Source organism: Neophocaena asiaeorientalis, unplaced genomic scaffold (genome assembly GCF_003031525.2).
Source record: "Neophocaena asiaeorientalis asiaeorientalis breed wild unplaced genomic scaffold, Neophocaena_asiaeorientalis_V1.1 scaffold77, whole genome shotgun sequence".
In the NCBI taxonomy this organism is placed as follows: domain Eukaryota; kingdom Metazoa; phylum Chordata; class Mammalia; order Artiodactyla; family Phocoenidae; genus Neophocaena; species Neophocaena asiaeorientalis.
In genome coordinates this window covers 9721409-9748687 of record NW_020174645.1, presented here as the reverse complement: position 1 = coordinate 9748687, position 27279 = coordinate 9721409, and the positions used below count along the sequence as shown (strand labels likewise).

Here is a 27279-nt window from a genome sequence, read left to right as displayed (position 1 = left end):
TCAGGTTGACACATAAAATTAACCCTCCCCGGCATAGTCACACCAGCCAATTCTTTAGGTTTTGTTTGAGAGGAAACATTTGTGACAGGAACAGGATGGGTGAAGAGCTTTCTAGAAGAGAGAGAGAGGTGGGTGGAATATACCAGATGCTTTACCTATGTTATTTCATCTAATCCTCACAGCCATCTTGGAGGAGATATGGTTGCACGAGGAGAGAAGTAACCTGCCCAAAGCTGAGCGGGAACAGTGGTACCCTAGCGACCTGCACAACCAGTGTCAGGAGGAAGCAGAGAGCAGGGGCACTGTCATATCACAAGCCCCATCTGACCCCCTTCTTCTGACTCCCCAGGCAGGGGCGAGGGTGAAGCCATAACTGCCATCGTGTATTTGTCCTCTGTCCCTCTACTCTGCTCCTAAAACAGGCGACGGTCATGTAATAAGATGCAAGGAGCAGCTACTTCTGAATCACAACACTTCTGATCCAGGTCCAGCCTCATCTTCTCCCAGGGTTGCTGCCTTTCTCAGCATGTTAAAAAACAAAAATCAGGACTTCCCTGGTGGCGCAGTGGTTCAGAGTCTGCCTGCCGATGCAGGGGACACGGGTTCGTGCCCCGGTCCGGGAAGATCCCACATGCCGCGGACCGGCTGGGCCCGTGAGCCATGGCCAGTGAGCCTGCGCGTCCGGAGCCTGTGCTCCGCAACGGGAGAGGCCTCAACAGTGAGAGGCCCGCGTACCGCAAAAGAACAAAAAACGAAACCAAGAAAAACTTTATTATGGATGTAATACATACTCATTGCTGGGAATACAGACCAGCAAAATAGAAGAAAAAAGTGGTCCATAATCCCCTCACCTCAGAAAAAAATGCTAACATTTTGATAACGATTCTCCTCAGTAGCTTGAGATCAGAGGCAGCCCGTCCTCTATGCTTACTAACTAGCCTTTTCCAGTTACCCATATTAACCTAAATGGAAGTTACTTACTTATTTGTTTTCGCTCTGGAGTTGTTTCTAGAGGTCGGTCGGTTCTGTAAATTTTGTTGGGTGAAGGAAATGGATTTGGGAGACGGATTGGAGTTGGAGTTGTGCTTGGAATTGTTTTTCAATTTGAAGTACTCACCTGCCAGCTTTGGGGCCAAAAAAGTATTTGGAGCCTTTTTTCATACGGCAACTGTATTCAAGAACTGTAAAGAGTGGCCTTGCCTTTCCTGCTCCCGCGCTCGCTGGGCTCGGGACGCCCAAGCCGCACCAGAGAGAGGGCAGCCCCGGCTAGAACGGCGGAGTTGGAACGAGGCTGACGGCCAGGGCCTCCCGGTAACCAGGCAACAGAGGCCTTAGCAACGGGGAGGGGGCGGGACCGGGGGAGGAAGCCGGAAGCCAGCAGCTAAACCTCGCGAGAGTTGCGTTTGCGCGCGAACTGTAAGTACGTGGGTCTCGGGGTCACGTCTTGACTGGTCGCGGTGCAGGCACCTGGGGGAGGCGACAAACCCACCGGACCCAGCGACCTCCGTCACCCTGTCATGGAGACCTCAGCGCACAAGCAGCAGCAGCAGCCTGAGGGGGGCAAGATCAGGAACCTGCCTTGGTAGGAGGAGGCCCGGCAGCCGCGGGGAAGGGGGTCGGCCGCGCGGGGAGGTGGTGGCCGGAGTGGGCAAGTGGCAGGTCCCCACCCCGTCCTCGCCCCGCCGCCCCAGGGTTCGATCGGCACAGGGGTTCGATCTCGTGTCTTCTGACACTACATTGACCTCCGTGGCAAAATATTCTTCTCTCTTGACAAAATATTCTCTTCCTTCGGTACGATTATTGGTCAGATTCTAAACTAGAATAATATGATGATGATGGTAACAACGCTCCCTAGTTAACTTTTATTTAAGTGACTTTCTATTAGATTAGCAGGCACCCTATTAGATGTTTGAATTTTACAAAGACACTAGGAAGAAGGTACTGTTATTCCAGTTTTACCAAAAGGTTAAATGACTTGCCTGAGGTCCAGAGTTGGAAAATAAGTTTGTATTTGAACCCAGCTGGTCCAGATTCAGAGCTTGCACTCTTAACCATCCTACTTACACAACTGTGTCTTAGTGATGGTTTAAAGACTGAATGGATTTGACTGGATTTCGGAAAACCCCAAGTTGTTTCTTTTCAGTTTATTGTTATCGTAATAAAAATACATAACATACAATTCACAGTTGTAACCATTTTAAAATGTACAATTCAGTGGCATTAAGTACATGCAGAATGTTATGTAACCATCCCACTATCTAGTTCCAAAATTTTTCATCATCCTGAATGGAAACCCCGTACCCATTGGCAACTCCCCAATCCCCCCTTCCTCAGCCCGTGGCAACCACTAATCTACTTTCTGTCTCTAATGAATTTGCTTATTCTGGATATTTCATATAAATGGAGTCATATGATACGTGGCCTTTTGTGACTGGCTTCTTCTTTTTTTAAAATAAATTTTTATTTATTTATTTTGGCTGCACCGGGTCTTAGCTGTGGCACACAGGATCTTCGTTGCGGCATGTGGGATCTTTCATTGCGGCATTCGAACTCTTAGTTACAGCATGCACGCGGGATCTAATTCCCCAGCCAGGGATCGAACCTGGGCCCCCTGCATTGGGAGTGCAGAGTCTTACCCACTGGACCACCAGGGATGTCCCGTTACTGGCTTCTTATATCAGTAACTGATTTCCTTTTATTGCCAAATAACGTTCCCTTGTGTGGCTATACCACCATTTATTTATCCATTCATCTGTTAATTTATATTTGGATATGAGTTCAATTTTGGATTAACTTAGGTGCCCATCCAGGTTGAGATTATGGGCAGACAGCTGGAAAGATGAAATGAGAGCAGTTTTTCTGCACTATTGATATTTGGGGCCAGATATGTGGGGTGTCGCGGGAGGGCATCGGTGTTGTCCTGTGCATTGCAGCATGTTTAACAGCATCCCTGGTGCCTATCCGCTAGATGCCAGTAGTACCCCCCACTCAGCTTTGACAGTGGAAAATGTCTCCAGATATTATCAAGAGTTCACTGGAGGACAGAATGGCTCCAGTTGAGAACCACTGTTAAAGGGTTTTGTATCTCTTTTCTCTTTTAGTTAGGATATGAAAGGATTCTTTTGCACATAACAAAATGTTCTTGCCTTTATATATGTTGTAATCAATGCTAAATTGTATTTCAGGGTTGAAAAATACCGGCCACAGACACTGGATGATCTCATTTCTCATCAGGACGTCTTGAGTACCAGTATGTATCCATGTGTCAGCAGCTGGTATCCTAGTCGAAGGACCTGGATACACTTCTTAGGAATGTTGTCTCTACTGAGTAATAATTTTGAAGGATCTGATTGAGCTTTATGGGATGTGGCTTTAAGAGTTGAGTCCTTCAGATTTTTCATTCCTGCATCTGACCCAGATTTGAACATATGGTTGAAGTACCTTCAGCCCAACTCGGGCCTGCAGTGAATGAGGCAACTCTCAGAGACTGATGGCCTCTCTCTTTCTCCCCCTGACCTTCAGTTCAGAAGTTTATCAGTGAGGACCGCCTGCCGCACCTCCTTCTCTATGGTCCTCCAGGGACGGGAAAGACATCCACCATCCTGGCCTGTGCTAAACAGCTGTACAAAGATAAGGAATTTGGCTCCATGGTCTTGGAGGTAAATGGGAGGTTTATTGTTACTCTCGAACCACTCCAGCCTCTTACTTTTAGGTCTGCTAGTTTTGTTTTACTTTACAAGTTAGTTGCCCTGCTGGTGGTTGGGAAAGAAGGAGACATAAGATGTTTTAATTCACTTTTTTTCTATAATTGACATTTTTGCCTGGACTGGTATAAGCTAAAGGGCAGTGGTAGGACTGGGTGTCTTTCTTTGCTGTTGCCAACTTTTACCCAAATCCTCAGTGGTTGCTCGGTTGATGGCTCTCTCCCATGTGCCCCCAGATCCCTTCTGCATGTTGCTCCATGCTCTTCTTGCCCCGCCCCGGAAGGCTGAGCTGTGTCGACTGCGAGCTCTCTTGCCCTCTGGTTCCTGGTTGGGTTTGGCCAGCAGGGGCCTGGAAGGGGTTGGGGAAGGGAGAAGGATGCCTGGTCCTGCCCTGGGGGTCACCACAGGCCAACAGCTTCCCCACCCGCAGGGCACAGCACGCAGCCTTTCCCCCACACACACCCCGCCAGTGCCACTCCCCCACCAACCCCTTAAGACTTGGGGGTGATAATGGGCCCCAGTAGGCCTTGAGGTATTGCATAGCCCTTGTGGTTTCCCCACACCTCACCGGCACCTTTTAAACTATCTCTTCATTTAATCCTCTTCAAATTACTGAATTTGAGTATGCCGTCTGTTTACTACTAGGACTCGAGCGATAAACTTAGCTTACGAAATTCTAAATATTGTAAGAAAAAAACTGTTTAACTTGCTTTTGTATTATAGAACCTTGCTGCCACCAGTGTTCTTACTTCATTGTGTTAAAGACTTGGTAACTTCTGGGTTGCTCTGGGTTGTGGTAGCTAAAATTAGCATCATTCTGCTCGTGCCAGAGGCGCTGTTCCCTGTGAGCAGACCAGTTAATTCTCCCCCGGAGCACGTCAGTGATTTTGTCCCCAGAAGGGGGAGGAAACACACACGTTGATTGGCCTTTCAGGGTATAATGGAATAATCTAGTGAGTTGTAAGTTTTAAATATAATTGTCATCTTATTTTTAATGACAGGATTGATGAAAAGGTACATTAATTCACAGCTAGCACACCAACACGTTTTCTATTTATTTTGGCTTCTCTCTTTCACATTTAGCTGAATGCTTCAGATGACCGAGGAATAGATATCGTTCGGGGACCAATCCTGAGCTTTGCTAGCACAAGGACAATATTTAAGTAAGAATTCTTTGCATAATTTCTCTCCCTAAAGATTTTGATCAGTGAGTTTAATTTCTTAAATCCTCTCCTTTGCCAGTTTGTAAAAGTAAGGGGAAAAGAAAAAGGCTTTGTCAAAAGCAGTCATGAAAGAGAGATAAAGTACAGGAATGGTGGTAAGACATATTAAAATGCAAATATTAAAACAAAATATTATCTAAATCTATATTAGCAAGTTCTCTGGGGAAGCATTAATTTCATTACATCATAAGACTGGAGGAGCTAGTTTGAATTTAAACAAAAATGAATTGAGATCAGGGTGGATAACTAGGATGGTGGTAAAAAAAGAAAAAGAGGAAAAAGCAGCACTAGAATAGAATAAGAGGCTACTGGGTGGAAGAAAGATGAAGGTTCCAGAGGACATAATCTAACACAAATACAGAAATTAGACCTCCATGCGCTTTGACCACAGATGTCTGCTTTGGTCAGAGTTCTAGGAGAAATGAACTTCATGAGCCAGGGCCTGATGGCACAAATGTGAAGGTGTAGGTTTGGGCCTGGAAGTCAAAGGGAGATTGAAGAAGGCTTTTTAGGTGGTACCAATTGTTTTCCTAGGAAAGGCTTTAAACTAGTGATCTTGGATGAAGCTGATGCCATGACTCAGGACGCCCAGAACGCCTTGCGGAGAGGTAAGGAGCACAGCCGTGTACGGTGTGTATGGCTGAGGAATGCTTTGGAAGGAGAGTTAGCAACTTTGGACATGAGATAGGATGTGGCTTCTTCTCAATTTTCATTCATCTTCTGGCCCAGCGAAATCTCTAGATACCTTTCACTGTGTATCCCACCTGATGACCTAGACAAAAATCTCTATACCGGTGGTTACCCCTTTTAATAGCGTAAAGACATTAGCCTTTTGGGGACTTTTAGGTATGACCAGACACTGGTGTTTCATCCTACTTTTCCGCTGGGTTCAATTTCAGGGTCGGGAATTTGTACTGTTTGATGGGAGGGAATGGGAAGTCTTTCATTTCTAAACTGCTAGATAGGTCTTTCTGCTGTTGGTACCGTTAGATACAATATAGCCAGGAAAATAACACTGGAAATTTAGCTGCACTCAGAAAGCCGACATGACTTCCCTACTTGCCAGGAGAACGACTGGGCCAGGAAAGGAGAGTATACTGTGATTTGTTGGTCTTAAAGGTGCAGTTAATTTCTTTGCAAGGACATTCTTAATCTCTCTCATTAAGATTCTGCGGTAGACAGCTAGGAGAGAAGGCGATCTTTAGGAATTCTGGGGGGGGGTGGATTGCAGCCCATGTTTAAGAAGCGGAGGAGGAGGACAGAATATCTTCCGGTCCTAGAGGCTTTGGCTGCCTTTCTTCAGCATCTTATTCTGGAGTCAGTCTGGGCAGATCCCAGCGTGAGAACGTTGGTACCGACAGGATGAAACTGGTGTCACAGGCATCTCTGAATTCGGGTTAATGCTTTCTCGAATGCTCTAAGGGTTCGAGACAAGGTCCACTGGAAAGTCTGCAAAAAGCCACCCCCCTCCCCCGCCCAGTAGAAGGTGGCACATCATCCTTTTGCCAAATAGGATTTTATGCAAAAGGGCAGGCGTACTGGATTTCATATCTTAGTGGAATGGAACGGCAAGGGTGCCGGGATCACAGCCAGTCATGGAAAAGGAAGCATTTTGTCCAGTCCCGTGGACGTGACGTGTGCATCAGCTCTGGGGAGAGAGTGGTTGGTCTCCAGGCTCACCGTCTCTCGCTGCAGTAGCTTTCCCACTTGTTTGCATTCCTGATTGCCCGCTTCACGTGACCATAGGAAAGTTCAGGGTTTCTGGGTCCCTTGAAGAATCAGGATGGACATGAGGTGGTTCTCTTTTCCCTTGCCAGTGATTGAGAAATTTACTGAAAATACCAGATTTTGCCTCATCTGTAACTATCTGTCAAAGATCATCCCCGCCTTGCAGTCCCGGTGTACAAGGTTCCGATTCGGTCCCCTGACCCCTGAACTCATGGTTCCCCGCCTGGAATATGTCGCAGAAGAAGAGAAGTAAGTATGTTGAAAAGCAGGGAAAGGGGGGCCTTGGGGACTGGGTGTCACGTAAGGCAGCTACTGGTACGTCTGAAGGCGATAACGTTTGTAAACAACTCGGGAGAGCCTGGCACAGGGTAAACCTCACTGTCTGTCGGCCGCCCTGGTAATTCTTCATAAAGGTCATTTGGTTCCTTACTGGAGTCCATCATCCTCCCCTAGAAGCGGTCCCACTTTCCTCCTACTCTTTGTCTTTGGAAACTGCGCGCTGCCAGGTCCCTCCCGTTAAGAAGCCTGTGGCCTTTCTCAACTAGCAGGGCAGGTCCTGAGACATCACATTCTGCGTGATCAGATGCCGAGCAAGTAGCCAGCCCGAGCTGCTGCTGATTCGACGGGTGCTTGGGCTCTGCGAGTGCAGATCTCGCCAGCACCCTCTCCTCTCCAGAGAACAGAATCCAAAGCTACCTGCTCAACACAGCAATGCTTGGTCCCAAATGGTGGTCTTGCTAGACTTGCACTGGGCTGTGACTACTCACGTGAGGCCCACGTCCCCAGTAGCCAGAGCAAGTTCTGGAGCCTGTAAATCAGGAGAGTATTGTTGACTCCGTCCTTCCCTTTTTTCTCTTTCATTGTTTCAAAGCCTTGATCTTCACAGTCCATCTTGTCCCCTCGGGGAGCATTTGTGCTCTCAGGGCCTCTGTATCCCTCCTGCCTGTTTCCTTGCAGAGTTGACATAAGTGAAGACGGGATGAAAGCGCTCGTAACTCTTTCCAGTGGAGACATGCGAAGGGCTCTGAACATCTTGCAGGTAGGGCACCGCTCCTAGCACATCTCGAGTTGGCGCTTCAGAATACTTTTTCAAGAAAGACATAAGCAACAGCATGACCGATGTGTTAATTCAGAAATCTGGAACTGGTAAGACATCTCATAGTATGTCAAGGATGTACGCCCACCTTTGTGTTTTGATTAATTGAAAGAATAATTTGTTGCAAATACAGGAAAGATAGGGAAGGACTCTGCAAAGTAATGTAGCCGACAAGCAGTGGCCTCCTCTGATGCGGCCAGCTCTTAGCAGTGTAAAAAGTACAGGGCTCGAGCTCTCCCGTGCCCACCCGCATTGCTGCCTCCGCAGTTTCCTCCTGACCCTCCTGCAGCTCAGTGGCTGCAGCAGCCGTGGTGACTCTCCCCCTGTCTGCCCAGAGCACCAACATGGCCTTTGGGAAGGTGACAGAGGAGACCGTCTACACCTGCACAGGGCACCCACTCAAGTCAGACATCGCCAACATTCTGGACTGGATGTTGAATCAAGACTTCACCACGGCCTACAGGAGTATCCTTTCTCTTGTCCTTCAGTCAGTGCATTAGATGCCCAAGGCCTGAACGTGGCCTCACAAGCTCAGGCTGCAGGCAGCACCTACACCCTACTGGCAAAAGACAAGCGGCTGCACGGGACACCTTTCAGCTTGTCATGGGAGCAAGATGTCTGTGGGGGGGATGGGTACTTGTCTTTCATGCCCCAAGTTGTTCCTGAAGGGCCCTGAGCTGGGTATGGCTTGAAGCAGCTTAACTCTCAGGTGGGAGGGAAGCACTTAGACCTTGGGTGGAAGGTGCAGTCATTTTCAAGCAGTTAGTGTTACTCTTGTTTTGCTATGAAATTAAAATCTAGCTGTAGTGATGGAAAGCCTTTTGGGCAATGCATTTGGTTCTGTTCTCTACTAGACAGAGATATCTTTCATCTCCCTCAATGGAGATGAAAACAGAAAAATAAGAACTGGGGTCCAACACATGCAACTTCAGATTGAAGGAAACAGCTGTATTGGCATGAAAAGCCCTACTTTCAAGTCATTCTCTGCAGTGTTTGTTGTGGAATTTGTTCCTTTGCCTTAACTGCTCCTCTCTAGATATCATGGAGTTGAAAACTCTAAAGGGGTTGGCATTACATGACATCCTGACAGAGATACACCTGTTCGTGCACAGAGGTAACCTAGGTTCTTCCACAGTTCAGAAGCTGTGCAGAAGGTGGCATGCGTTGGGGTTGAGGGTGGCTGGAGAGGTAACGTGACTCTTCGTTTTGGAAACAGAAACAGGAATGAAGAGGTGTAAACCCGGCCCCTCATTTTCAGTTTTGTTTTGCTATTTAGTTTTTTTATTGGGTTGGCCAAAAAGTTCATTCGAGTTTAAATAAAACTAAAAGACACATTTTTAATTTTCGCGAAGAACTTCATTGAACGTATTCACTAACCGAATAAACTTTTTGGCCAACCCAATATCTGTGTGTCTGTGTCTTGCTTTTAAAACCTTGTTCCAAAAATACTTTTTTTTTTTCATAAATTCATTTTATTTATTTTATTCTTGGCTGTATTGGGTCTTCATTGCTGTGCGCGGGCTTTCTCTAGTTGTGGCCAGTGGGGGCTACTCTTCGTTGCGGTGCACGGGCTTCTCATTGCGGTGGCTTCTCCTGTTGCAGAGCATGGGCTCTAGGTGTGTGTAGTTGTAGCACACAGGCCCAGTAGTTGTGGCACACGGGCTTAGTTGCTTTGCAGCATGTGGGATCTTCCCGGACCAGGGCTCGAACCTGTGTCCCCTACATTGGCAGGTGGATTCTTAATCACTGCGCTACCAAGGAAGCCCCCCAGATACTCTTTTGACTTCTAGAATGCTGGGGAAAAACAGGAAAGAAACTCCTAAAGGCTAACTTATTTCCTCCAAGGGTCTGTATTTTACAGCGGTATGTTGGAGTTTATATTTCTAAAAGGCTATTTTCCCCAAAAAGAAAGGAGGACGAAGATCTAGCTTCACAAAACCAAAGCAGCCTCAACTAAACCATCTTTAGTTCCACACTTGGTCGTATGTCCTGTACAGAGAATTGCTTCTCTACCTTGAGAGCACATGTGAATCACCCCAGACCAATCCAGTTGGCCCTTTTGGGGGAGAACCAGACACGAGTGTGTCTTTGAGCTCTAAGCGATGTGCTCTTCAGCCTTGTGGAGAAGCTCTGCCTGTCCAGCAGCCACCTGCAGACACTTGGGCCCACGAACACTGTTCCACCAGTGCCTTTCCAGGCCTCTCCCTGGCTGGCTGGCATGTGAAATTGGCCCAGCTCTGCACTTTGTGGATGCTGAGCATGAATCGACTTTGAAAAATCAATTATTTATGTTTTTTGTTTTTTAACATCTTTATTGGAGTATAATTGCTTTACAGTGGTTATGTTTGTTTTTAAAATTGGGACAGCAGGGCTTCCCTGGTGGTGCAGTGGTTGAGAGTCCGCCTGCCGATGCAGGGGACACAGGTTCGTGCCCCGGTCCGGGAAGATCCCACATGCCGCGGAGCGGCTGCACCCGTGAGCCATGGCCGCTGAGCCTGCGCGTCCGGAGACTGTGCTCCGCAGCGGGAGAGGCCACAACAGTGAGAGGCCCGCGTACCGCAAAACAAAAACAAAAAAATTGGGACAGCAAGTGAGAACTTCACTTTCACAGTAACTTACAGAGCGGCCCAGTGCTGACAGGGCAGTGTGGATGGCTCTTCCATCTTATGATCACTCTGGAACCTGCTCATTTTTCTTTTTGGCTACCCTATGAAGACTAAAATGAATAAAAACTATGAAAACCTATGCAATTTTTACCTCCTGGAGGTGTGGTATCTTGAGATCTGTGGCCTCAAGAGGTTAGTCTTATGTATCTGATGTGGAAACTCATACTTCTGTGATTTTTTTTTTTTATATATAGTAGGTAATGACAGACCCCACTCATTTGATTTTGTTTTTCCCCCAGTTGACTTTCCATCTTCAGTTCGAATACATTTATTGACCAAAATGGCAGACATTGAGTGAGTATTTATTTCCCAGTTTTAATTCTTTTCCTTCTTTTTCCCCATTGTGAGTTTTTTGTTTCTCCTTCCTTGGTTTCAACTGTTTTGTCTAAATCATTCATATACAGTAGAGTTTAGTTTTTGCTGGAATTGAATTATTGAACGAAGCACAGGGAAGGGTGTGAGCTGCTTATGTGAAGAACGTGGATAAACACAAAGACAGGTACAACTCGGTTACGCATTTGAGATAAAGGCCTCTCCTTCGACCTCAGACGCCTGGTCCACCTTGGTTCCAGACATGCTCTTGTTATTTGGGAAGCCTGCTTCAGTTCAGACATCTAGGTCGTTTGGGGACGGCCAGCTATCCAGCTGTTATTAAGGCCTTCTGGCATACGAAAGCATATTACAGGGAAAGTAAACATAAACTCAATTTTCCACTTTGCCTGCTTCAGTAAACACAGTTATTAGCCCCCAGTGAAGCTGGCAGCTATCATTTAAGTAGACAAAAGCACTAGGTTCAAAATAGATGTCCACGTAAGCCAACTAATTTGCCGTCGTTGGCTTTCACACGTACCAATTAGGTCACTTCTTATCACTACACTGTGAGTAGCATGATTTTGCTTTCAATGGCTGGGCACTTGAAAGGTGGCAAGATGAAATACCAGTGTCTTGCTCTATTGACCACAGAACCACAGATACGGACAGCAGCCAAACTTCCCAGTGAATTACGAGGAAGGGAATCTTAATTATAATTCCTCTCGATGCATTTTGCAGGTGAAGAAATAATGCCTAAACACATAAATTTTGCATATCGGTGTAGAGCTTGAACAAAGTTAAGTTCAGAACACTGCTACTGGGAACAATTTTTTTTTTAATTTAATATTCCCCCCCCGCCCCCAGTTTGAATCAAATTTATAAAGGCGTGTTTGAGGCAACAAAAACATTAGGGGACATGCACGAGATTGCTGCCCAGAATGAACTTCTCTCACCTCTTTCCATTCCTTCTCTGGCCAACTTTCAGTCTGACTGCTGTTGTTCTCTTCAAAAGGCAGCTGTTGTGATATTCTCTTCTTACCTTTTGTTTGATTTCTTTTAGGTACAGACTTTCTGTTGGCACCAATGAGAAGATACAGCTGAGTTCCCTCATTGCCGCCTTTCAAGTCACCAGAGACCTGATTGTCACAGAAGCCTAGATGCTGAGGACCACTTGCTGCCTATTCTCAGGCCCAGCAGTGACTGAGAGCAGGGGACACAGTCACCCCCACTTTCGGAAAATTGTTCCAGGCATGGGTGGGCAGACGTGTACCCAAAGTACCGTGTTTGTGGCTGGTCGGAGCAGGGATGTACAAAGCAGTTTTAAGGTACAGCTCTGTCACTGCACTGCCCATTTGTGTTTTATAAGGGGGGGAAAAAAAGTAAAACCTTTTTAGCCTTAAGGCTTTTACCCTTCAGTTGCCTGGGTGATAGGAAATGGGCTACCCCATTTGGAATATCAGGCTTTCAAATCTAATACAGTCCAAGTGTCTTCCAACTCAAGGTAAAAAGAACATCTTCAGAGTTAAGTTTGTAAATCTAATCTGTGGCGCTACTTTAAATAGGTGTTAATGGATTTCTGGCCCCAACTATTATACTCTTATAAAGTGGACTCAATCTTCTTTCTTACTTTAAAACTGGCCTTTTTATTTCTCCTTTTGAAGTAGAGGAGTGGCTAGCAGGTTCCCAATTGTGGTGTGGACAGTAGCGAAAACATTCATTTTAAATGATGCTATTGGGGCCAGAGGTCATTCAACACTGGCTTGTTTAACCCAGGGCACATAAGACTAAGCCGGACTCTAAACCTGCAAGTGCTGGAAGGACTGAGACGCTTCCTATTTCATCCAAATGTACCGCAGTTTCCCTGCGAGCATCTGTGCTGCGCGTGTGGTAGTGCGCTCTGCACGACAAGAATAAAGCAGCTTGCTTGCTGTGTTCCAAGTGACTCCTCTTTCCTCAGCCAATCGTACAGACGCTGACTTGTTCAACTTGCATTTATATGAGAAAGCCTCCTCCGTCCCTGATATCAGAGAATCGACTTCCTTTGGAGGCTGTTTATAAAGGTGTCCAATTCTTACATTATCAAAAGGGAGAAGTTGGTTACGTGCATCACACACATAGGCCTCGCTGCCAAAGGACAAAAGCAAAGTCTGAAGCTAATGGCTGGGGGTGTGGGGTGAGGGGCTCAAGGAGGCGGCCCAGAGCCTCTCAGACTACACTGTACATGATATTTCAAGATAACCACAAAACTTAACTTTGCCCAATCCATTCCCAGCTGTCTTGTTGTACTCACTAGTTTTAAAAGGTGGGTTTTTTCTTTCCTTAATGGAAAAAATGAAACGGCAAGCCAAAAGCTTTTAACTTTCTTTCCTTCGATGAAAGCCTCTCATCTTGAAATGTTTTCCTTTCAGCAACAAAGGCAGCAGAGGAGAGACTCCTCTGCTTTTTCAACACGTTTTATCATGGTACACAGGCCTCCACAAAGCACCTAGTAAGAAAGCCAAGGATAAGATGTTGCATTTCTTTTAAAATAATTTAAAATATATTAAATTTTCCAAAGGCAGATTTTGTTTGAATGAGGTGTCTTCATTAGATAACTATACGCCACGAAGAACAGTACTTTGAAGGAGCTAGTTGTGTTTAGGGGCAGAGTTGAGACTGGCGGATGAGTCCAATGAGGTGAAGCAGTCAAGTCAGATCTCGTACAGAAGAAGATCAGCTGAAATGATGACGACACCAAGTCTTCACACAATTAAGAGACATCTTCACAACTGTTGGAATTAAGTACTATGGTTTTTAGATACCATTGAGAAAAACACAGTTGTACCTTAACATCTGTTGAGAAAATACAAATAAATATGCTAACTGGTGAACAACTGACAGATAACTCAGTAGCCACTGATACAGTCATGCAGTTGAGGAATACGTCCCGGGTAACATGACACACAAATCTGGCCTCCGGCACATGCACGCCATTGTTTCTTAAAAAAAAAAAAAAAGTCAAGTCTAGTGTCTGTATCAGGAGCACGGCCTCTGAGTCACCTGGACTTTACTTAAGCTAAGTAATATCTCACCATAGACGGCTCTGTGAAAACTGTCCCGTGGGTCAGAGGAAGGAAAGCCCTTGTCCACATCAAAGTGGCTCTGACCAGCAGGAGAGAACTTTCACCGACACCTCCTCTGCATCTGCATCAACGACGGACACTCCCATTCGAGGGAGTGGAAACTTCTTGGAATCAAAATGACCAGAGAGGGTCCAGCACTGCTGTCCATTAAGTGGACTGAAGGTTAAGGTCAGGCTCCGTCACTGCAGAAGTGGAATCCCTCTTCTACGACTGACCCTCACACCTCATGGGGAAGAGACCCCTGGCGAGGCCACTGGAATCTGGTTTTGCTACATTCTGTTCACAATCCCAAAGAGAGATTCTATTTCAATCCAAGACCAGATGTTTGGCCCATTGCTCCAGCTACTTGTCAGGAAGATTTATCCTGCTACAGAGGAAACAAGTAAGACTATGGAGACTGGCTTAAAAAGTTCTGTATGTGAGGAACTCTTTCATTTTCTTAGGGATTGGCAGCGCTAGCACTTGGTACGTTGTTAGGAAACTTCGCAGGGCTTTCCGGCATAAGTGCTTCAGTGATGACAGGACCCGAGGAGCCGTCCAGAACTGGACGTGGCCATCCCTTGTCCTGAAATGAGACGGAAACCAGTGCGTTACGGCAGACCTTGGAAATGTATGTTTTCACTGGGACAGATATCAATGTTTCTGCTCTCACTTGCACTGTCAGGAGACTCTAGAGAGTGAAACGCAACCTGGACCTTGGAAATAGATATGAAGGCTGTGGTGCTGAGTAATTAAGGCTGCTGAGGGCAGCAGGAGAACTCAAGACACCTCTGGTTCCAAAGTGCCGTCTCTGTCAGTACAGCCCTTTATAAATCATACTGTGGGTTCAAATGTAACAGGGAAGAGTGCCACCTGTTGAATTACAGATGTTCCCTGTAAGGTGGTCTCTGCCCTAAATGGTTTCCCGTATAAATGCTGCATCATCTTGATTTCTGCTTACTTGCAGACTTGGCCTGTTAATAGCATGAATTGTAGATCTTTCACGTTGACATTTAGGCTAAATATTAAGGGTAAATGATAAACTCTGTTAGCAGAAGAGAATACCAGAATTTTATGTAATCTCAGATTTCCTTAAAGCCCTCCTCACAGGCAAGAAAATTCTAGATGCTTTCTTTCCTTAAAAAGCTACATGGAATACTCAGCAGAAATCATTACCCATCTGCTCGGCTAACAGATACATACCCCGTGGCGATAACTCCACCATGTGGAAAAAATGTGCAGCAGAGACCATTGGTCATAGGAGCAAACGCAATTGGAGTTTTCAGTTCCAGGGCCCAGATCCTGAGGAGCCTGGAGGAGAAAGGGACGTGTCAGCAGACCTGGGGCCAGACCCCAAGGGTGATGCTACAAGCCCTTTCCAACACTTGCTCTGAGGCCGCGGAAAGAGGTTTCTCTTTGTTACCTGTCATCCGCTACCGTGGCGAGGTACAAGCCTTCGGGGGAGAAGCACACAGATCTCAGGGAGCTGATGTGGACATCGCTGTCATCCATGGGGGGGTTGAGCTGGGTGTGGCTGAGGAGGACACAGGACAGTAGGTGGGCCTGGAGTGATGGCTGCCCTCCGCCCTCCGCCTTTCATCCCCAGGCAGGAGGCCAAAGTGCCATGGCCACAAAAAGGTTCCAGACATGTCTCGTACCCCATGTGGAAAACCTGGGGATTTGCAGACTGGAAAAGACGACCGGAAACAAGTGCATTTCATACAGCTCCGGTGTCTCGTGGAGGGGGCTGAAGGATTACTAATATTCCCTGTGCTAATTTCCTTATGCAAAGTAGGTCAGCCCTCGCTTTAATGCCACAGTACAAACTGAAAGTCTTTTTTAGGCTAAGATACATGATAATTATAGGACTACTTATTATTTGCTTCAGAAAACAACAAAGGGGAAAAGTAGACCAAGCTGGTGAGAACATGAAAATTCACTTTGGAAATAACAGTTTCAATAAGAGGATCATTCTGAACTGTTACTACAGTTATTAGTAAGTGGAAAGAAAGAGTCACTGTGAGGTTTCATAATGCTGAATCCAAAGCAGTACAGAGAGCCTCCTATAGCCGGAGACTTGAAGGCACTCGGGGCTAATTTGAGAATTGACAATGAAACACTGCTGCACACCAGTGCCTCAGAATAAGCACGAACACACTGTGTCCTGGACCAAGACAGGCTTCCCATCGAACACCCCACCGGGAAGCGGAAGCGGGGAGGCAGCCCTTACTGGAGTGACCGCAGCCGCTCGCCAGTGTAGGGGTCCCACATGATCACATTGGTATCGTAAGAAGCCGTGACGAGCAAGGCAGAGTCAGGGGAGAAGTCGCAAGAGACCACGCTGCTCTGGTGGCCCTCCAGCTTCCGGATTAATGTGTAGGACCGCATGCTCCACAGGAAGACCTGTGGGAAGAACAGGTGCCTGGTCAGGGCGGAAACAGTGCTCAAGACGTGAACAGTGAGAAGGCACAGCCCTGCCTCTCCAGGCCGCACAGCCAGGGGAAGCTAAGTGCCCCAGCCCCTTTTCTATGTTTCTTCTAGAACGTGTCATACTGGCCTAAATAAAGTGACAGGTCTGAATTCTTGAAGCACAGAACCAACAGACATGCTCAAGGAGCTTACTTTAGGGGAGAATCAACCAACCGACCTCAGGAAGACAGCAGCCAGCATGGCTCAGGGGAAGCTTCTGGGTCCTGCTTCTGAGCGCTCTTAGCAAATAGGACAATGCATGCTGAAGACCTAAGCCAAGGGCTACCTTGTCCTTTCACTTGAAACCAAAATTAGGGATCAGAGGTGAATTCCTGGTCACCCAACAGAGCCATCTGACACCCGCCTCTGGTTTACAGGACCACAGAAATCTGCCCCACGGCTGTAGGTCTGACCTAGCTCCTTACTTGAAACCTTTCTGAGAATCATTAAAAGAAGTATTTTCTTTTTTTTCCTTTAAGAAAACTCTCACTTTCACATAGTTCCAAACCTCAAATCAATGATTAACCACCTGAGCTGTACCAAATAGTGAACTCTTAACTTTCCCAAGTCGGTCACAGCAAACAACAGCTCAATGCAGATGTAAAACTCAAAACAATCGGTTCCCAAACTGTTCCTGGGTTTCTAGTACTTTTGTTACAATAGACAGGATTTCAGGACAAAGTTCAACGAGTTACTGTACATTTTATGATTTGAATGGAAATCCTAATTAGGTGGATTCAAATTAGATGGTTCAAAGGAAATCTGAATCCACATGTGGGTTGCAACTTTTAAAATCATAGACTCCAACAGGGAAAGAAATTTAAAAAACATGGCTTTCCCATCTTGTGAAGGCAAACAGCCCTCCCACGACATGATGGGAGCGACCTGCTTCCAAACACCTCCTCCCGTTTGGTTTGTGTCAAAGTGCAAATCAGAAAAGGAGGGGCCTCAGCCCGGCAGCGTGCCTCCCGCTGGGGCTGATTTGCAGGCGGCTTTCAAGGACGCTGGCTCACTTACCCTCTCACGCATGAGGCCGCTTCCCTGAACTGAAGCAACAGAGCAAAGGGCACCCCAAGTTTGAGACTCACCGACTTCTCCCCAGCTGCAGAACACAGCATGCTGCAGTCTGGCGAGATGGAGCAGCAGTAAACCCACTGCAGGTGGCCCGATAACACCTGAATCTGTTTACCTGTCAGCGAAATGGAGCACACGGTGAGCCGCAGAGCAGGAAGCCTGAAGAACCGGCAGTGGTGCCTCCCCCCAGCCCCACCCACGATATCCAGTGGTTCTCTAGCAGCTGAGCCCACGGGCCCCTTTTTTAATGCAGAGAAAGAAATATGACAGGATTTATCATTTAAATGCCTGAAATCTATTAACATGACGTTATAATGCCCAAGGGAAATCATTACCTACTGTTTCACCAAAATCCACAAGGTCAGTGGGACAAAGGCTGTCCACAGATCAGGTTTGATACATTCCTTTGATAACAGAGAACATTCTTTTCAGGTCCCCCAACCACCTCAGTTACTCTGAAGCATCCTTCCAAATTTGAAAGTGTTTACCTTCAATTCTCTGTCATTTATGCTCTGTAATGGTTTCCCCCTGGCCACAAGGATCCCACTCTCACCCCGCTCCCACCCTCGCCAGGATGTCGGGATGAGCAGTGGTGCAGCATAATTAGGGCCACATGCTCTGGAGGCAGGTAAACTCAGCCTTGAATCCTGGCTCCACTGTTTACTCAGCGCATAACCCTAGGTCACTCACGTCATCTCTTCAGATCTCCATCTGGGAAAAAGCTAAATGCCCATCAACAGAGGAATGGATGAATAAAGGGTAGTATTCCACCTGTTAAGTCAGATGAAATTAAGGAACTAGATTTTCCATGGAGTACTGTCTAATAAAAAAGAAAAATGCAGAAAAAATGTGAAGAATATGATTCCATTTTTGTGAAACAATGACCCCCAAATCCATAAATGTAAAAGTGAGTGTCTGGGACTTCCCCGGTGGCACAGTGGTTAAGAATCTGCCTGCCCATGCAGGGGACACGGGTTCGAGCCCTGGTCCAGGAAGATCCCACACGCCACGGAGCAACTAAGCCCGTGCGCCACAACTACCGAGCCTGTGAGCCACAACCGCTGAGCCCACGTGCCAGCGCGCCTAGAGCCCGTGCTCCACAAGAGACGCCACTGCGATAAGAAGGCTGCGCACAGCAACGGAGAGTAGCGAGCAGCCCCCGCTCCCCGCAGCCAGAGAAAGCCCGCGCGCAGCAAGGAAGACCCGACACAGCGAGAAATAAATAAATTAATCATTTTTAAAAAGCGAGTGTCTGAATAGGATTACGCAAGTATAGAGAAAAATATGGAAGGCAATATGGAAGGGTCTTATTTAGCATGGGTGACAGGACTGCAGGGGGATTATGGAGGAACGCAAAGGAGGGGAGGATGAGAAAGTTTGGGGGGAGAAGCCCCCAAAAAGGGGGGAAGAATGTATATGGTCATACATATGCATTTAAGAATTCATGTGTATGTGTGGGTATACAGAAATAAATTTTATGGAAGTCAGTCATGGTTTCTTCAGCTCTCAAGTAAGAAGCGTACCTGCTCCCCCGGGGTAGGTGTGAGTGAATAAATCAAGGCAGGGTGGGAGGGCAGGGCTCCGTGCCTGGGGACACTACTTTAGTCCCCTCCTCTCCTTGAAAAGCCCTAGTAACTGGCCTAGTCCATTCTGCCCACTCTCAGCCCCTTCAGCGAGTCCTCCCTCCCTGCCTCAGATGGTGGCAAGGTGCCTGCGACACTCATTATAAAAGGCGCTGCGGGGCTTCCCTGGTGGCGCAGTGGTTCAGAGTCTGCCTGCCGATGCAGGGGACACGGGTTCGTGCCCCGGTCCGGGAAGATCCCACATGCCACAGAGCGGCTGGGCCCGTGAGCCATGGCCGCTGAGCCTGCGCGTCCGGAGCCTGTGCTCCGCAACGGGAGAGGCCACAGCAGTGAGAGGCCCGCGTACCGCCAAAAAAAAAAAAAAAAAAGGCACTGCGTCTGAGCACCCTCCCAGTCAGCAGGCCCACCTCAGACCACACAGCCACAAGCTCCACAGCAACGGGCAGACGGGACCCAGGGCGCGTTGCGTGACTCGATGCCTTCAGATGAGGACACCACAAGCACCTCCTTAGTTGCCTGATAAGTTATCAGGCTCGTTTCTGAGAGGGCAGGGACGGGGCCCCTCTCGTGGTGTGGAGAGCTGCACAGTCACCGCTCGGACTCTGCATCATCAGGGACGAGGGTGCTCTTCATGAACCGCCCACGTCCCCATTTCCTCCTTCCACCTCCCTCCATGCCTGCGAGGGAGAAATGGCCCGGCAACCAATTCCCCTTCCCTGTGTCACCCTCCCAGCTGAGGAGAAACACCAGAGATGTATGGAATTCTCCATCGGGCTGCTCCGGGATACAGTCCTGCTTAGAGCAGAACTGCACTAGGGCTGACCGCCCCCCTCCCCACCCCAGCCTGAGAGGATTCTCGTAGACCTAGATTCCACTGTACAAAGAAACTTTACTTCTAACAGGAAGTACCCAACATGGATGACTTCTTCCAGATCAGTGGTTCTCAACCCGGGGAGGCTGTGGCCTTTATGTTGACACTGGGCTCTGTCTGGAGACATTTTTGGTTATCACAACTAGAGAAGGTGCTCCTGGCATCTCACGGGTTAAGAAGGCAAGGATGCTGCTCCACACCAGAATGCACAGGAAGGTCCGTAACAAAGAATTACCCAGCCCAGTATGGCAAGAGTGCCACAGCTGAGAAAACCTATTCTACACCATGTATTTTCGAGAGGGGTGAAAACTGGTTCTTGATGGCCAGAAAAATCTGACCTTTTTAATGTACAAAGCACAGATACACATCCAGTACCTGAAGAGATATTCAATGTATTTTTGGCATGAAAATCTCCCAGGTGGTGAGGGGGCTGGGGGGGGTGACTAGGAAAAACATGTCTAAAAAGTCTCCTCAGGAGGCAATAACAGAAAAAAAGGTTGAGAAACACTGTTCTGGATAAAATGACACTGGTCAAGTAGAAAGAGGGGCAAATACAGTATTTTGGGGTTGCCAGGTCATTCCGTCACCTCCATACCATGTTTATTCAGGTCCCAGATGCGAAGAGTCTTATCTCGGGATGCAGAAACCAAAATCAAACTGCCACTGGGTGTGAAGCTCAGATCTCTCACGACGTCTTGGTGGCCAGACAGATTCAAAAGCAGGAGCCCTAGCGAGAGAGAGGGGCACTCGATCAGGGGGAGAGGCAGCTCTGGCCTACAGGTCACAGCCACACCCCTCAGCCAACTGGCAGCCCCTCTGGTCCCTGATCGGAATGTGCACGAGAGCCCCCTGGGGCCTGATCCCAGCCAGAAATGACCTACCTGTCTGTACCTCCCAAATCTTGATCTGCCCATCGTTGAGCCCTGTAGCAAGGATCAGGCAAGAGACGTCTGGCACCTGGGGATGGTGGCGTGCCCAGAGCTTCCTGCTGGGTGGAGAAGGCCACGGGCTGAAGGCCAAACCCCAGACAATCTGCCCACAGTCCAGCGTCTTCTCCTTTGGGCTGCCTCGCCCTTTTGTATCATTTTTGCTGCTTCGGCTTTTGGCTTCGAACCCTTTAGGGATGCTGGGAAAAGCAGAGAGTTCTTAATGAGTCTGAAATTGCCACCAAGTCAATCGACTTTTCATTCTGGGGTACCTAGGCCTTTGAAATCCTAGAAACAAATAGGCCTTCAGTGAATTCTAATACGACCTTTCTTCTTTTTTTTTTTAGAATTCGTGTAACAGAGACTTCACTGGCTGTGGCTCATCCCATCTGTGACAGTCCTGCAGTGGGGTGACCTGCCTTGTGGGATAACTAGATCACAGATGCTCCAGGGAGCCATTTGCTTCTTCAGAAAGTTCTCCTGGGTTTTGGTGCGTGGAAGGAAAGATGCACTCCATGTTTCTCATGAGAAAGAAAGCATGCTGTAGGTTTGGAACTAGGACAGAACTTAGAGCCTGAATAACCATGTGCCACTCTTCTGCCTCATACCCCCCTTATCTCTAGCTTAGAAAGTCCCCAAGGAGCAGGAAAATAAACCCAATTTTCGGGCCAACAGTTTGCTTGGTACATGCCGATTTCCACCTTCACTTGCTTTGCTCCAATCAATGAATGAGGCTCTTTCATTTACTTCTCTGATGGCACATCCAGTCCAGGAACCAACCAGCAGGGCAGTGAAGGGAAGAACTCACAGAGCTGTTCAGGGGCACGCTGACCTCAAAGATCTCGTGGCCCAAGCCTTTCCTTTTACCTTCAACTTATGCTGAAACACAGGCCCAGACAAGCTAAATAAGACTCCGTCCCTAAGAAACAGGGCCCTGCCCATCACTCTGCCTCGCAGACAATGTCTCAAAGGCATAAGCAATTCAACAGTCCTGGGGTTCGGCCCGCAAACGCAGAACCCTTATCTGTAGTACACTTTATCACTGTAAGTATTCAGTCCTGCTTTGCTACATGGCCACACTCCGTGGTTTATAGAACTGGGGGAAAGAGTGATGATAAAGCTGGGACTCATTTCCATGAAAAATCCTATAGCCAACATACATGCAGCTGAACCTCTTTCTGTATTACATCTATTCCCGAAAACTTAAGTAAGTCATATTTTTGCCAATCGCATCATCGAAATATATTAAAGAATTTTAAGCAAGCTCACTACAGAACTAGAAGGGAGAGACTGTGGCAAACGTGGGCTCCTTCGACTCTGAAAGTCTGTCATTCTAAAGCAGAGGCTGCGGGAGTGTGCCCGGGATGGCAGTCTGTTCTGTACGTGAAGCCGTCTCCCACCTCCACCAGGCTCGTCTGCCCACCTCTCGCCTAGGGACGTGTTCACGCTCGAGCAGCAGAGCTGACTTGTCTTGACAGAGACATACGGCCCCCAAAGCCAGAAATATTTACTATCTGGGCCTTTATAGAAAAAGTGTGCCGACCCCTGGTCTAAATGGCCAAATGTGGTCTGAAAATGTGTCGTTCTGACAGAACATCTGAAATGTGACACTGAATGTCTTTTCAATGAAGCCCACCCAATCCACATCCGGCCCCAGCCAGGCCAACACATACACTTCGAAGACCTGCCCAGCCCTGACTCGGGGGCCTTAGTTGGCCATCCAGGGGAGAAGCACAGAAAAGGCAAGCTATGGGGAGAGCTCTGTAGGCCAGCTCAGAACCTCCAAAGTTACCTTTTTTTTTATATAAAATCCTGATTTCTGTATTTGAATTAAGGGATACATCTGTAGCTACTTTATTCCAAAGGAATTAAGGCACATTGGCATAGTAATTCATTTTACTATCATAAATTTAACATGTTAGGGGTAGAGATAACTTTCCTGGGGTCACAAAATTGGGGGCAGAACGGGAACTAGTAGTCAAGTCTTGGGTGTCCTAGCCTAGTGTTCAGCACATGCCCTGGACTTCAGAGTCTGCAATGAATTCAAGGGATGAGCTACATGGGAGGTGGCAGACGCGACTGTGGGAGGGGGCCGCTCGGGGCCACGACAGTCATTAGGAGAATTTAACGTCACCAAAACTGAATCTTCAGAAAATTTTATTTCTAAAAGTAGTAGTACATTTATCTAGTTATTATCAATTATTTGCTCAATATCAAAAGCGCTAAATTATATGATTTTTTAAATGTATAACAACCCTAACAAGAATATAAAGGCCCCAGATTTCCCCTTTTAAAGGACTTTCAAAATAACAATTATTTTAAATTATAAAATTAATAGTGAAACATGGGGAAATTTTGGAAATGAGAAAATTATAAAAATTACCCAGATCCTAATACCACTCTAACCACAGGAAACACTGTACGATGAATTTTTAATTTATGTGTACATTCACATGTTATTCAAAAACAAATTTGGGATCATACTGCAAATACAGTTTCATAGCTTGCTTTTTTCAGTAAGCCTTGTACTGTAAGCATTTCCTCAAGTTATTATTCTTCAAAATGTGTGATTTTTCCCTAAAACAAGTAACTGCTCATTTAACATATTAAACAATATTTCCCTCATTATATTAAACAAAAGATACACATAAAGGGTTAATGCTCAAATTTACATTTTCTCTAATATTGGAAAGATATATTTATGTATAGTAATATATATATTTGAATACAAGAGTGATTTTCAAGGAAGTAACAGATTTCCCACTTTATGCTTTTTAAAAAATACTTTTTCAGACTATAAATCTATATCAGATTTAAGTCTGGATATGAAGTTGAGTCCCTTGTATTTAGACTGGGGGAACCAATAAATAATGATCTTGGCATTACCATTAAACTGAGTATAGAAGGAACTGAAAATTGTGATTAAAAAAAACAAAAACACACACAACAATCTTTGATGGCTACAGAAATATACAGCAATGCCCAAATTTCCTTAAGCGTTCTCTCATCACCAGATTTTAAGCTATTTCTGATTTTTAACTACCATATGATTAATTTCATGTTGAAAATCAGTGTATGTAAATGGATGACCTCCCATTTGCAGCAACATGGATGGACCTAGAGATTGTCATACTAGGTGAAGTAAGTCAGACAGTGAAAGACAAATATCATGTGATATCACTTATATGTGGACTATAAAAAAATGGTACAAATGAACTTATCTACAAAACAGAAATAGAGTCACAGATGTAGAACACAATCTTATGGTTACCGGGGGGAAGTGGCGGGAGGAATAAACTGGGAGATTGCGATCGACATATACACACTACTGTATATAAAATAGATAACTAATAAGGACCTACTGTATAGCACAGGGAGCTCTACTCAATACTCTGTAATGACCTATGTGGGAAAAGAATCTAAAAGAGAGTGGATATATGTATATGTATAATTGATTCATTTTGCTGTACAGCAGAAAGTAACAACATTGTAAATCAACTGTACTCCAATAAAAGTTTTTAAATAAATAAATAAATAGATGACCCCATTTCTGAGATTCCTAATCGCAGGAAGAGCAGTTTTAAGGTCCTCGAAATGGCCTTCCTCCCAGCTACTCCTCAACCCCAGCAGCCTGCAGAGTACCCATCTCAGCAAATTTTCATCAGCGTTACCTATCATCAAGGCAACAAGTTTCAGACTGAACTTATAAAAAACTTAAGTCTAACGTGCTACTTGTAAGAAATGCTTAAAGCAAAACAAGTGAGACCCTCATGGGCAGGGGCCATGTTTGATTTATTTCAGGATTCTCAGCCCCTGGCTCTGGGTCAGGCAAGGAAGACTACAACAACGGTTGGCTGAGTAAATAAATACAGACGTAGAGTTGCCCTGTGACAAATGAAAAAAATACTGATGCTGGGCCATCTGACTGGGAGCTCACAGCATTCAGATACTGGGACTTTTCCAGCCCAGAGACAGAAAAGCTAGTTAATATCAGGAACTGAACTTGGTTGATAATAAAAAAGGCAACTAGCCAATTTTAAAATGGACCAAGGATCTGAATAGACATTTCTCCAAAGAAGACATGCAAAGGGCCAATAATCACATGAAAAGGTGGGCAAGATCAGTAGCCAACAAGGAAATGCAAACCAAAACCACAATGAGATGCCACTTTGCTCCCACTAGGATGGCTATACTATAATCAAAAAGACAGTCGAGGGCTTCCCTGGTGGCACAGTGGTTGAGAGTCCGCCTGCCGATGCAGGGGACACGGGTTCGTGCCCCGGTCCGGGAAGATCCCACATGCCGCGGGGCGGCTAGGCCCATGAGCCATGGCCGCTGAGCCTGCGCGTCCGGAGCCTGCGCTCCGCAGCGGGAGAGGCCACAACAGTGAGAGGCCCGTGCCCGCAAAAAAAAAAAAAAAAAGAAAAAAAGAAAAAAAGACAGTCGATAACAAGTGTTGGTCAGGATGTGGAAAATTTGGAAATCTCCAACATTGCTGGTGGGATTGTAAAATGCTGGAACCACTTTGAAAAGCAGTCTGACAGTTCCTCAACCAGTTAAACATATACAAAAACATATATCCACACAAAAACTTCACGTAAGTGTTCACGGAAGCATTATCTAATAGCCAAAAAGTGAAAACCACCTGAATGTTCACCAGTGGATAAACTTATAAACAAAATGTGGTGCCTCCATAAGATGGAACATTATTTGGCGGTAAAGGGAAATGAAGTAATGAAGCATGCTACGACACGGATAACCATGAAAACAGTATCCTAAGTGGAAGAAGCCAGTCAACTGACTACACAGTGTATGATTCGATTTGTACGAAATGTCTAGAGTAGGCAAATCTATAAAGACAGAAAGTAGATTAGAGGCTGCTCAGGGCTGGAGAGCAGAGCGGGATTAGAGGGTTTCTTTTTGGGGTGACAAAAATGTTGACAGACTGATCATGGTGATGGTTGCACAACTCTGTGGATATTCTCAAGTCACTTGGCTGTATACTTTATTTATTTTTTTGGCGAAAGACAAGTTTATTTGCCTCCAAAGGACTCAGGTAATTTAGAGAAATTTAAAATACAGTTAGTTGGTCAGGGGGAGTCATCCCCATCAGCAGCTGCCGAATAATCAAGCCTAACTACCCAGCTGGGCCTCTGGCTGCACACTTTAAATGGGCCAACTGTATGGCGTGTAAATTATATCTCAGTAAAGCTGTTAAAAGAAAGAAACTCAGGGCTAACATAATCTCAATGGAGTTAATTTTCACAGGTACAGAATGTGGGACCCTGGAAACCTCACTGATCCCATTCCTGAACTGTTTTGGCCACCTTCCCTCTCCTGCTCTCGGGCAGGGAGCCACCTGGGAGAGCGCTCAGTTCCCCAGGACTCCCTCACTCCCTTGGGTGTGAAAGAACTTACAACTGCTCTTCCAGCGGCCAGGGGATCAGCTTGACAATGCAGTGTCCTTGAGACCAGGCGAACCAGGAACCATCCGGAGAGAAGGCAACGCTCCACGTTTCACAGCTTGACTTCCAATCAAACTGATGGGGGCGCCCGGGCTTGAGTTCGGCCAGCAGCAGTGGCTCCTCTGGGGCAGGAGACAGCATGCTTCAAACAGGCACCCTCACCTCGAGGGTAAGGGCAGAACCAGGCCCCTGACCACCTTGCTGACTCAGAAACTGGAAAGCCACCGAGGTCTCCCCATGGCAAAAAGTGACAGTCCGGATTCTGGGAGGGAGTTGTCATTTAAATGACCTGGGGCACTAACAGTAGCCACAGGCCGAATTCCACTGGGGTTACTCAGTGCTGGCACTCCTGACTTCTGGTTAACCATGACTCAGAGTAACCTTTGTAAGAGTGAATCCAGTGAAGGGAGGCCTCATTTTCCTATGAAAGCCCGAAGAGGACGAAAGGAGACAGGCCAGGCAAGGATCAGACGGTGCTGATCAGGAAGCCTTCAGATGCACTTAAGGTCTCTCCAAAAGAACCTGCTACTGGGAAACAGGTGAAAGAAGGAATATCTGAAACTCACAGGCTCCCTCTCACTCCCCGTCATCCTCCCCATCATCAAGGCTAAAATGTTCAGCACTGGCCCCGCTTCCTGTCACTCAGACTTCTTGATCTGGCCTCCCACTTCCATCTCCTCTCCGTTCTGGCCTAAACCTTCATCCCATCTTGCTCCGATCTTTTACAAGACTCTCCTGATGCGTTTTCTCCTGCCCCCAGGGACCCTGCTGAAGCTGAAACGCACATCCCATCTCGACAGTTCTTTCAAATACATTCCAAAGCTCCCACCTGCCTACCAGATAAAGGCAGCTGAGACCCGGCCGCCCAGCCCACCCCACCGGCCCCAGCCTTCCCTTTCCGGTCGTCTCCCTGCACGCCACACGCCGGCCACACACACCTCCCTGTCGTGCCCCAAGTAGCGCATCTGAGTTCACACCTAGACTCATTTTCTGCTTATGAGAATCCCACTGAGATTAGCAACCCAGAAGCATACCCAGATCTCATACTATCAAAGCGGAAG

The 27279-nt window shown here is 46.7% G+C and overlaps 2 protein-coding genes and 1 non-coding gene across 4 annotated transcripts; 1 reads left to right on the top strand and 2 right to left on the bottom strand.

The window, feature by feature from the left end:
* Positions 1-1415: 1415 nt before the first annotated feature.
* RFC5 (replication factor C subunit 5) lies at positions 1416-12663 on the top strand. The gene is made up of 11 exons (XM_024758492.1): positions 1416-1582; positions 3186-3250; positions 3523-3659; positions 4788-4867; positions 5462-5535; positions 6745-6904; positions 7613-7694; positions 8087-8216; positions 8788-8865; positions 10657-10711; positions 11790-12663. The coding sequence occupies exons 1-11, from the start codon at positions 1518-1520 to the stop codon at positions 11884-11886; spliced, it is 1023 nt and encodes a 340-aa protein (XP_024614260.1). The 5' UTR covers positions 1416-1517; the 3' UTR covers positions 11887-12663.
* Positions 2582-2654, bottom strand: TRNAG-CCC (transfer RNA glycine (anticodon CCC)). Its single transcript has one exon. It is a non-coding gene; the product is annotated as a tRNA-Gly (tRNA).
* An 835-nt stretch (positions 12664-13498) lies between the features above and the next one.
* On the bottom strand, positions 13499-27065 carry WSB2 (WD repeat and SOCS box containing 2). 2 transcript variants are annotated; one of them, XM_024758489.1, is made up of 8 exons: positions 26172-27065; positions 20709-20953; positions 20423-20554; positions 17388-17488; positions 16061-16233; positions 15254-15364; positions 15034-15141; positions 13499-14416 (listed from the first exon to the last, which is right to left on the bottom strand). In XM_024758489.1, the coding sequence occupies exons 1-8, from the start codon at positions 26357-26359 to the stop codon at positions 14254-14256; spliced, it is 1221 nt and encodes a 406-aa protein (XP_024614257.1). In that variant the 5' UTR covers positions 26360-27065; the 3' UTR covers positions 13499-14253. The 2 variants fall into 2 exon arrangements, with proteins under 2 accessions (XP_024614257.1, XP_024614258.1); XM_024758490.1 differs by lacking the exons at positions 20423-20554; positions 20709-20953; positions 26172-27065 and adding an exon at positions 18064-19201.
* Between the last annotated feature and the right edge of the window lie 214 nt (positions 27066-27279).